General features: G+C 43.7%; 1 protein-coding gene across 1 annotated transcript in view; it reads right to left on the bottom strand.

Moving 5' to 3' along the window:
• Positions 1–12,058, bottom strand: part of ALOX5AP (arachidonate 5-lipoxygenase activating protein) — a 32,333-nt gene that overhangs the window by 8,159 nt on the left and 12,116 nt on the right. Inside the window, exons 3-4 of the mRNA XM_079776016.1 lie at positions 8,728–8,798; positions 3,835–3,916 (exon numbers count right to left, since the gene is read on the bottom strand). Coding sequence (XP_079632142.1) covers positions 3,835–3,916; positions 8,728–8,798 — 153 coding nt within the window. The remainder of the gene's footprint in view (positions 1–3,834; positions 3,917–8,727; positions 8,799–12,058) is intronic.

Raw genomic sequence — 12,058 nt, 5'->3', positions numbered from 1 at the left:
AAATTGTCCAGCATCAGGGTGAGAGCTGGGGAACAGGTTTCTTCCAGACAGAAGTGCTGGCAGAGACAACTGTTCCTTTGATGAACCTCCCTCCATAAAGCCAGCAGGCAGGTGCTATATCTGAGACTCCATCAACTTGGCTCAAACTATTTTCCCTGCCCTGGTGATTCCCCAAGGCCCCGCCCCACCCAACTTTTGGGCCCACCAAGCTGATTCCAGTGGCTTTTCCATATGAATGGCCTGTCTTGCCTTGTGCTTCAGACTTCCCTAAAATATATCAAACAAGCAGCATCTGGCCTCAGTGTGCCCCATACCTCTCACTAAGTGTCCCAGGCCTAACACTAGCAGCAGCCACCGTGGTTCACAGCTTGGCCTCTTCTGGACAGCACCAAGCTTAGCACAAGAAGCAGCCATCTGCAGATCGCTTTGTAGCTCATGCCAGGTAGATGCAGGCAGAACAGAGACAGCAACTGACCTTGGCCTGCACCTCCTGGCAGGCCTCAGAGCTAGTCTACCCAGGACAGCTTCAGACTACATCAAAGCACCACTACCCATCACCTCCACAAGGAACACACTAAAGGGGAAGACTCAGCAGGCACCAGACCCCTGCTGAAGTAAGTTGTGCTCTGTGGGGTGGGCCCCTGCACAACTGATCCTCCACAGTTATCAGAGATCAGTAGTCAATAGTTGCAGCCAGTCCTTGTGGCTGATCTGCCTGGAGGTAAATCCCTCCCATTAATGTGCTAACTATAAAAGGAGGATATACATAGCCCACACAGGGCTGCACCTCAAGGATCCAGCTTGGGTGATCAGGAGGCTATGGCACTGACCCTACAGAACACATACTATATTAGGCCACTTACCAAACCTGAGAGATGTAGCAGCCCTACCTAATAGATAGAATCAAACATAGGGAGGTTGCCAAAATGAGGAGACAAAGAAGCATGTCACAAATGAAAGAAGAGAATAAAACTCCAGAAGAAGAACTAAACAAAAGGGACACAAGCAACCTACCAGATATAGAGTTCAAAACACTGATTATTGCCCTGGCCAGTTTGACTAAGTGGTTAGAGCATTGGCCTGCAGACTGAAGGGTAGTGCATTTTATTCCAGTCAAGGACATATACCTCAGTTGCAGGCTCTGTCCCCATCCTCAGTCAGGTTGCATGTGGGAGGCAACTAGTCAATGTGTCCCTCTCACATAAATGTTTCTCTCTCTGTGTCTCTGCACACCCCCCCCCCACTTCCATTCTCTCTAAAAAAAAAATCAATGGAAAAACTATCCTCTGGTGAGGATTAACAAAAAAATAAAATAAAAATAAAAACAACACTGGTTATTAGGAAAGAATCTAATCAGTGATTTGGAATATAAGGAAGAAAACAAAACACACACACACAAAATCAGAACATCAAAAAGAAAAAATGAATCAAAAAAATTAGGATAGTGTAAGGAACCTCTGGGTCAACTTCAAGCATACCAACATTCACATCATGGGGGTGCCAGAAAGAGAAGAGAGAGAGGAAGAAATTGAAAACCTATTAGAAAAAATAATTATGGAAAACTTCCCTAAGTTGGTGAAGGAAATAGACACACAAGTCCAGGAAGCACAGAGAGTCCCAAATAAGATGAACCAACACCAAGACACATCAGAATTAAAATACCAAGGGTTAAAGACAAAGAGAGAATTTTCAAAGCAGCAAGAGAAAAGCAGTTACCTACAAGGAAGCTCCCATAAGACTGTCAGATGATTTCTCAACAGAAACATTTCAGGCCAGAAGGGATTGGCAAGAAATATTCAAATTGATGAAAAGCAAGAACCTACAACCAAGATTATTCTACCCAGCAAAGCTATCATTTAGAATCAGAAGACATTTAAAGAGCTTCCCAGACAAGTAAAAGCTAAAGGAGTTCATCACCACCAAACCAGTATTACATGAATGTTAAAGGATCTTCTTTAAGAATAAGAAAAAAAGATAAAAATATGAACAATAAAACAGTAATAAATATATATTTATCAACAATTGAATCTTAAAAATACAAAATAAGCAGAACCAGACTCATAGACACAGAGAACATTTTGACAGTTGCCAGATTGGAGGGGGTTTGGAAGGATGAGTAAAAAAGGTGAAGGGATTAAGAAATACAAATTGGTAATTATAGAATAATCATGGGGAGTAAAGTACAGCATGAGAATATAGTCAATAGTAATCTAATTACTATGTATGATGTCAGATGGTGCAAGATTTATCAGGATGATCACTTAGTAAGTTATATAATGTCTAATGACTGGGGTGTACACCTGAAACTAATATAATAATGTATGTCAACTGTAATTGAAAAAAAATTTATAAATGATTTAAAAAGAAGAGGTTAAGCCATTTACATTTCAATGAGGTCTGGAGAAATCAAATACTTTTCAGATTTTAAGTCCATATTCTATTGTTTATTTTTGCTGCCTCTATCCATTTCCTAGTAGTGATTATCTTTAAAATAAGAAGTGCCTATGGTAAATGGACTACTTTTGTCATGAGCCACAGATTGTCTTAGAATTAAAGCAACTTTAAGATCTCAGGCAAGGGGTGACTGATAAAGAGAAAAATTGTGACCTAGCCAAATGCCTGTGTCTTAGGGGAGAAAGACAGGGCTGCATGGGAAGCCAAGCCCCCTTATTTTATTGATAGACACCCCCACAACTCCTGACAGCAGGTAATCTCCTGGGGAAGGCAGAGTAAAGGTTTTCCCAGGTAAAAGAGAATAAAGAACATTATTTAGGACAGTGTTGATAAGAATAAGAGAGATAATGGAAATGTGGTTTTAGAGGATGAATAGGAAAGCCACTAGAGAGGAATGAAGGAGACATGAGCACCAGGAAAGAATTGTAAGTAAAAGCCATTATTCTCCGGCTGCTCACTACCAAGCTACCAAGTCACTTAGCTTTGCAGCTCCCAGTTCCCCAGAAGTAATGCTTTCACCTGCTGCCCTCCTGGGATGTCAGTGCCTTTGTCACTGTTGAAGGATGCTATCTAAACGGGGAACCCATTAGCCACTAGAGAAGTGTGCTATTGTAAAAGGCCGGAGGGGTGTGAAAGTAAGAAAGACAAGAAAGAAAACTGAAGGGGAAGCCTGGGCTCAACCTCCCAGAACAAATTCCTGGCTCTCAGAGCCCCTCTGATACATTAGGAATCCTGTTCTCTTAGGTGTACTGCCACTGGAATGTTTCTTCTATAAGTGCCATCATTTATTTTACTAGAATCAGATTTCCCAATCCAGGTGGAGTGGAAGTATCATTGCTAATTTGGCACCATCTGTAAGCCATGCAACATTGACTCCATTTTCAGTCCCCATCCTCTGCCTGTGATTGTACCTTATGTTCTCAACATTCCTTCTGTTGGCCTCTGGAAAATCTGTTATTCAGAAGAACTTATCACACGGTGCAAGCTTTAGTTCTCATTTCTCTAGGCAAACAATGAAATGTTTCACTCACCAGAGGCTGGGAAAACTACACATAGGATGTCATTCAAGCCCCAGACTGTAAAGGGTGGGAATAGAGGGTGTGGGGTTGCAAGGAATGTGCAGCACATGGCATTAAAGCACCCTTTGTGAACCCAACACCATGGGCAGGAATTGTTCAGTGTTCAAGGCCCCCAGCTGTATTTTCAGAGCCCACGAAGTTCAGGGAGAAAAAGAAGAGGGATCCTAGTCAGCTTTGGCCATCCCACTTCAAGTGGTACCCCAGGCCTTCGAATGCTACACAGAATACGGTTGTGAATTACCACTCTTCCTGCTCAAGAAGCATGACTGCTCCGTGGTTCTTAAACACTGCCAGTGCCTACCTCTGAGTTCTTTCTCCTAGGTAGCCGACGAAGTACTTTTGCCTCACGAACAGGTACATCAGCCCAGCAAAGGCGGCAGGAACTAAGTGGAAAAAGAAAAACACCTTAGTTTCACATATGCCAAACAGGCTAAGTTAACACAATGTTAATACAGTTTAATACAGTCATTGTGGCCTGGCCGGCACAGCTCAGTGGTTGAGCATGGACCAATTTCTTGTCAGGGCACAAGCCCCAGTTGCGGGCTCGATCCCCAGTTGGGGGCATGCAGGAGGCAGCTGATCAGTGATTCTCTCTCATCATTGATGTTTCTATCTCTCTCTCCCTCTCCCTTCCTCTCTGAAATCAATAAAAATATTTTAAAAAAATAATCATTGTGCAATTACTGCCTGTCACAAAATCTAGCAGAGGCCTCAAGTTCTGACAGTCTGGGCTAATGTAAACTTCAGCAAACAGCCTAGGGCTGGAAAAAATTTGAACATTTTAATAATAGTGATGTTACAGGTGGCCAATCTATACTAATAATAGCCTAGGTGTCTTCACGCCCTCACACATCACGCCCTAACATCATCACAAGATGGCCATCACAAGATAGCTGTCACAAGATGGCCATCACAAGATGACCATATGCACAGAGGAGGCAGGGCATGGTGGAGGAGGCAGGTCGTGGCAGGGGAGGACAGTTGTGGGTAATCGGGCCAGCAGGGGAAGGCAGTTGGGGGCGATTAGGCCGGCAGGGAAGGGCAGTTGGGGGCAATCAGGCCAGCAGGGGAGCAGTTAGGGGGCGATCAGGCTGGCAGGCAGAAGCGGTTAGGGGCAATCAGGCAGGCAGGCAGGTGAGCGGTTAGGAGCCAGCGGTCCCAGATTGTGAGAGGGATGTCTGACTGCTGGTTTAAGTGGGATCGGGCTTAAACTGGCAGTCGGACAGCCCCCGAGGGATCCCAGATTGAAGAGGGTGCAAGGCCAGGCTAAGGGATACATCCTCCCCGCCCCCCCCCCCCCCCGATGAGTGAATTGTGTGCACTGGGCCTCTAGTAGATGTATAAAAAGATGCCCAGCATCACTAATCATCAGAGAACTGTAAATTAAAACCACAATGAGATAGCACCTCACACCTGTCAGAATGGCTACCATTAATAAATCAACAAGCAGTATGTTGATGAGGATGTGGAGAAAAGGGAACCCTCATGCACTGCTGGTGGGAAGGCAGCCTGGAGCAGCCACTGTGGAAAAAAAGTATGGGGGCTCCTCACAAAACTAAAAATAGAACTTCCATAGGATCCAACAATCCCACTTTTGGGTATATATCCAAAAGTAATCCAAAACACTCATTTGAAAAGATATATGCACCCTTATATTCATTGCAGCATTGTTTACAATAGCCAAGATATGGAATCAACCTAAGTGTCCATAAATAGAAGAATGGGTAAAAAAGAGGTAGTGCATATATACAATGGAATGTTACTCAGCCACTAAAAAAGAATGAAATCTTACTATTTGTGACAACATGGATGAACCTAGATGGTATTAAACTAAGTGAAATAAATCATTCAGAGAAAGACAAATACCATATTGATTCACTTATATGTGGAATCTAAAGAACAAAATTAATGCATAAACCAAATTGAAACAGACTCATAGACACAAAGAACAGACTAATGGCTCTCAGATGGGAGAAGAGGTAGGAGAATTAAGAAGTACAAATTGATAGTCACAAAATAATCACAGAGATGTAAAGTACAGCATAAGGAATGTAGTTAATAATATTGTAGTAACTATGAATGGTACCAAGTGGGTACTAGACTTATCAGAGGGACCACTTTGTAAAATATATAAATGTCTAATCACTATGTTGTACACCTGAAACTAATATAATATTGAATGTCAACTGTAATTAAAAATTAAAAATATTAATAGTGATGTAACTTTATATTGGCATTGTGGTATTGTTTGCAAAGTATTTTCATAACCATCATCTAATGTGAACCCTTTCCACATGACCGGTATCATCTTTTCCATTTCCAGATGTGGGGAACTTGGGCTTGAGCAGCCAGGTGTTAGATGTATCTGTGGGAGGAAGGGGCAGACCCGAGCCCAGCTCTGAGCCTAGTTCTCTGAAAAGTATAACCTTCTCCTCTGGGCTTCCAGGCAGCACAATGCTCAAACTTCTCTGACCAATTGCTACCATTCAGAAAAGGTCTCTGGAGAAAGAGATTCCATTTGCATTCCAGCCTGTGAGGAGCAACCATAAGCAGCACCCAAATAATCCTGCAGTCCGGAGCTTGGAGCTGAGTCAGAAAGCACAGCCCCACTAGGACTGCCATGAGCTGGAGCTAATACTTAATTTGGTCTACATCTGGACAAAAGGCCGATTACAGCTTCCCACCTATCAGGAATAATTCAGAGTCAAATAAAGTGAAGCATAAGTATGAAAGCACTTGGAAAACCTTCTAGCATTATTCAAATGCCAGATGAATGTGCTGACTGAGCACTTTTCATATGCCAGTAGTGCCAAGGTTCTTTGGATACAGGTCTTCTATCCTCTCAGCCACCTGGTAAGGAGCACATTGCTGTCACTATTTGACATTTAAGGAAATTTAGGTTCCAGGAAGTCAGTTTGCCCAGATTCACCTGCCAGACCAAAAGACTCCTGAGGACAGCCATATTTTACCAGCCTTCATCTCTGTGCCTGGCCTCATGCCTGGCGCATATTGGCTTTCTATATTTTTCAACTGAATGAATAAAAGTCATATAGGTTGGCCAAGGGAGAGGTGGAATTTGAAAACAGGTCTGAGTTCAAAGCATTATTGCCATCACTAGCACCATCAATAGTAACATTTACTGGGCTTCTATTTTTAAGCTGAACTATATGAAAGTACCATTTTCATGAGTCACAGTCAACTAGCTGCAGTTTTATATGGTTTAATCCGATATGCCAAGCACTGTGTCAGGGGCTGAATGCATATTATTTCATACAATCATCCTGGGAGTCCAGTCATTCCTGTTTTACACATGAGGAAACTGAGGCTTAGGAAAGCTGAGTAACAGCCCGGGGTCACAACAACAGTGGAATCATCCCAATGTGTCAGTCCCCAAGACCCATGTTCTCCCCACAACTCTGCCTTGCCTCCAAAAATCTATTGTTAAATGACAGATAAGGAATCCAAAGCACAAAAGGAACTGCTTATGAAGTTCATCCTATTCTCTGAAAGTCACAAAATTATCACAATTCACAATTTGTTCTAGGCAAAGTCTTTCCTGGTTTGTTCCATCAGGATGGCTCTGAGCTAACTTACCAGCCCATCTTTTTTACCAGGAACTGCATTGAACTATAATAGGAGTCAGGGTGGGAAATGGCTACACTTGTTGCCCTCATGCAGGATATGGTGTATGCCTCTGTGCACCTGGGCTTCCTAGAACAGCAAGAGAAGCACAGTGGGTGCAAATCTGGGCTCTACAATTCTAAAGTCTGAGCTAGCCACTTGTCCCTTTGGGGCTTGGGCTTCTTTTCTATAAAGTAAAAAGTTTGGGCTCGAATGATCCCCAAGGTTCCTTTCAGCTAAGAAAGTCTACCACCTACTATTTTGATATGATATAACTGTTATCGAACAGGGTTTACTGACACTTTTGTCCCCTGACGATGCCAACACATGTTTGACAGGGAATGCATAGTCCCAGGCTCTGAAACACCTGTAGACTCCCTTTGTATTTGTCTAACTGGAACAACTCTATATTCATCTACATCAAGTATCATCAAAACATAAAAGGAATCATAACTCCTACTATGAGCATATTTTGACCTGGTTTTCAAGTCTTGCTGGACGTATTTCTTATTTAACTCAGGATAGAAAGTGGAAAATAAATAGTGAGCTTAGTGACAGCCTCATGCAGCACAGAAAAAGGCCACAAGGTGTCCCTGAAATGGTTTCTCTGCCATCCCTCACCTCTCTTCTCTATCACTGCTCTTATTCTTTTCCTTCATGGTACCTCCCACTCTTCTTTTTATCAGTCACTGTGTATCCAAGCACAGGGCTTGTCACAGAGTAGGTGTTCTATGTATGTGTATTACATAAATGAATAAAGTAAAGGGCTGCTTGTGAAAAATCCAGGATATAGCCAAAAAACCTGGGCTCTCAATGTGGTTCGTTATTCACCAGCTCAGTAATCTTGAGCAAATGACCTTATCCCTCTGAACCAAAGTGTCCTCAAGGATGATGGGGGAATGATATCCACTCTACCTGCTTTATGAAGCAGTAGGAGGTGATGAGGGTTAAATAGCTCATCAGAGAACACAAGTGACCTCTTCTGATACCCCCTGCTTGGCTGACCAAGTCATGCCACCCTTCCCCCCGACACAGTGCCGGTGTCCAAAGGGGACCAAAAAATATTACTCTGGTTTCCATTTAATTTTAAATCCATTCTGGGAGTCAACTTGCTGAAGTCAAGGCTGTGGGCTCCTGATAACTGGGAAAGGCTGGAGACCTGGAATCCATCACAAGACTCTGCAGACAGGGCCCGGGGGAGGACTGCCAGCCTGGAAGCTTATTAGCAGGAGAGCCAAGTGACAGCAGCCCCAGAATAGATCCCTCTGGCACTCCATTTAGAATGCCCTTGTATCTGAGCTAACACTGCTTACGGATTCTGAGTCACATTTAGCCTTAAACCACCCTTGTCAGTGCAGGCACTCTCACCGGCAGGGAGCCAGCATTAGCAATGCATTATCCACCAATACACTGGCACAGAGCACAGGGAAACCTGGCCTCCGGGCCGGGCCACACCTCTCCAGGGTTTCACAGATCAGAGCTGGAGGTCAGACAAACTCCTTTCAACAAAGAGCCTGAACTGGAGCCTCTTCCAGCACATTTCAGACAGAGAACTCAGAGAGAAGCTGGTTACCTTGGCTGCACAGTAGCCCCGCACTCCAGAGCATGACAAGGAAAGTGGGGTACGCATCGACACAGTTTTGGCTGTAGAATAAATAAATAAATTTAAAGAAGAAAAATCAGAAAACATGTTATCACAGTGTTCTCTGAAATCACAAATTAATATGCACCATCACATCTGGGACAAAAGCCCCACTCATAATTCCACATACATCTACTCATGAATACTGGCACCAGCTGCCACATCAGAAATGGACAGCGGTGTAAAGCGACATGTGTTCAGAATCCATTCACTCTCTTCCTCAGTGAAGCCCATTGGAGATTCAGTTTCTTGATGGACTCACTATGGCATATTTCCTGCACCTGGCTTTGCCAAAGTGCTTCTGAAATTGACAAGTGAGCAAAGCAGTGGTGGCCACTAGGGTGGGGTGGCTGGGAGAAGAGCCCAGCTAAGAAGACCTTTATGGCAGACACACACTCAGCTCAGACCCAAGGCCAGGCTGAGGAAGGAAAGGCAACATCACACATTAAAGAAACCAGGGTAGGTTAAGAAAAGCTCATGTTCAGAAAGTTATCTTGCTGATTGTGTGATTTCTGGGTGCAGGGCTCAGTCCTTGCTCCCATGGAGGGACTCTCGCTCTACCCCAAGTACCATACTGATGTTTTACACCTTTGTCTCCTTAAAGCTTACCACGAACCTGTGAGTACACATGGTGACTGCGTGAATTTTCGATGGTGGCTGTAACAAGTAGCCACAAACTTACTGCCTTAAAACAAGACAAATCTATTATCTGGAAGTCACAAGTCCAATGGGTCTCATTGGGCTAAAATCCAGGTGCCTGCATTCCTTCCAGAGGATCTAGGGCAGATCCATTTCCTTGCCTTTTTCAGCTTCTAGATATGACTTGTATTCCTTGTTGGTGGCCCCTTCCAACATCAAAGCCAGCAATGGCTGATCAAGTCTTTTTTACACTGAATTTCTCTAACACCAACTCTTTTGCCTCCTTCCTACCCAGATAATCCTGAACAATCTCTTTATCTTAAAGTCAAGTGGTTACTCACCTTGGCTTCCCCTTGCCATGTAATATAACATATTCATTGGTGCCTGGGGTGATCCTTGAGGGGCCATGATTCTGCCTACAACTACTCTCACATTTCAGGTGAGAAGCAGAGGTTGGGAGAAATTGAATAATTTGCCCAGGGTCACCCAGTTATGGAGTGACAAAGCCAGGATTCACACACTGGTCAGTCTGACTCTAAACCGGGTCTGTTACCTCTTTGACTATAAGAGATTAAATTACCAGTGTCCTCTTGAGGAGTTTACAGTCTACATCAGGAAAGACGATACCTCTGTCCACAGAAAAATAACCCAACAGTACCAGGAAACACAGAAGAGGAGGGGCACCACGCGAGAGGGGCATGGAACTAGGATTCAGTCCCTGACCTGATACTGACCCGCTGTTGGTCATTGGCACAGCAATCTCTTTAAACTTAATCTCCTTGCCCCGTAAAACTAAGAGACTGATAATGAATAACTCTAAGATCCATTTAAGCTCAAAGAGTTAGTGGTCTAATTGGTGGTTCTCAGTGTTGTCCTAGACCAGTGATGGGCAACCTTTTGAGCTTGGTGTGTCAAACTTCGCCAAAAACCTGAGCATAACTCGGGTAGTGTGATACTTTGAGGAAAAAACATTATTTCGCAAATGTTTCATCCTCAGGAGCAGCAAATGTTTCATCCTCGGCATGCGGCCACCTCAGCGGCCGCGTGTCATCAGAAATGGCTACGCGTGTCAGTGCTGACACGCGTGTCATAGGTTCGCCATCACTGTCCTAGACCAACAGAATCCCCTGGGGAACTCATTAGATATGCAGATGTTAATGCCCACTTCAGACCTCTAGAATCAAAAACTCTGGGGCTGGTCCAGCAGTCTTTATTTTAACAAGACCTCCAAGTGATACTGATGTATGTTCAAGTTTGAGTTCCATTGTTCTTATGTAATTCAAACTGTGCAGGTAAAAGCCAAGAGGCAATTTTCAAAATATACTTGGCCTTTGATCCAAATTCCTTTCCTGGATTATTTCATCTGGATCCCTCTGGATCCTGTTCTCATGATTTTCCTCCTCAATCGCCTATGAACACCTGTTCAAACTAATAGGGCCTTGGGCCTCAGGGGGACCAGAGGGAACTTTGGAAGTACCAGCCCCAGGGCCGATCCCTTCAGAGAACCCAGAGAGACTGGCAGTGTTCCTGGCCACAGGGGCCTTGCCATCCCTCTGATGATTAAAACAGCCTTTACTGGAGGAGGCAATAAATGTAAAGCTAAGAAACCAGAGTGTCCTATGCTGGAATATAGATACAGGAGAGAGCAGAGCCTGCTGACCTCATTGTCACTTACCTAGTGGACAGGGTAGGAGCCCCTTACAAATACCACCTGGGATAAAGTACGTGGTTAATAAATAGGTCCCAGAATGGTAGCGGCAGCAGCTATTATGCATGAACATGACCTCTATTCTTATATGTTATGAGAGAACAAAACTGCAGCCTGATGACTGAGAATGTAACCCACTTCCTAGTACAAGGAAATAAGAGTGAACATCCCTTTTTATTTAGTTGAATAACGTCTTGTATCTGATGGGATCTAATATCTGATGCTCCTACAGTTTGAAAGTTTATTAACACCAAAGATCATCCTTGCTTCCTCCTCAGTCTCATGCTTCTGCTTTGGTTGGTTAATTGGTTGGTTGATTGATTTTAAAGAACTGATTTTGTCTGGGTGATGCAACATTCCTAAAAATTCTGCATTGATCAAAGAATTTGCTCATTATACAGAATGTCTAGTGATTTGACATTGGATCAGCCATTCAGTCATTCTTGCCTATTGTCTCAAGTCACCATGGTCCCTAATAAAATGTCTGCAGAGTAAAATGAAACTCTCTCAGCTGTAAGAGAATGGATTCCTCCTATGGATTTTCAGAATATGCCCCAATCCTGTCTCTCGCTCTAACCAAGCAAGTACCTTCTCCCCATCCAGGATCTCTGACGTATCTCCACCAGAACGAAGCTCCATGCACACATGCCTCTTTTTGACAGAGGGCTGCTGGTGGGATGAATTCAAGTAGCTTTGGTCAGTGACGTAGTGCCTCGTGGGCATTCTTGTGGTTTTCAAAGTCTCAAAGCCTGGGTCCAATGTGGGAATGCCACTTAGCAACTGTGTGAAAGTGAGTGCATCTCCTAGCCTCCCAAAACCTCAATTTTCTCATCTATTGATGGTGAATGGACACATCAGTAATTCCCTTTCTGGATTGTTGTGGGAATAGCATGAGATAAAGCAGTGTCTTGCTCA

Source organism: Cnephaeus nilssonii (genome assembly GCF_951640355.1).
Source record: "Cnephaeus nilssonii genome assembly, chromosome: 6".
NCBI lineage: Eukaryota > Metazoa > Chordata > Mammalia > Chiroptera > Vespertilionidae > Cnephaeus > Cnephaeus nilssonii.
Note: the sequence above shows the minus strand (reverse complement) of the source record. Positions and strands in the feature narration are given on the sequence as shown.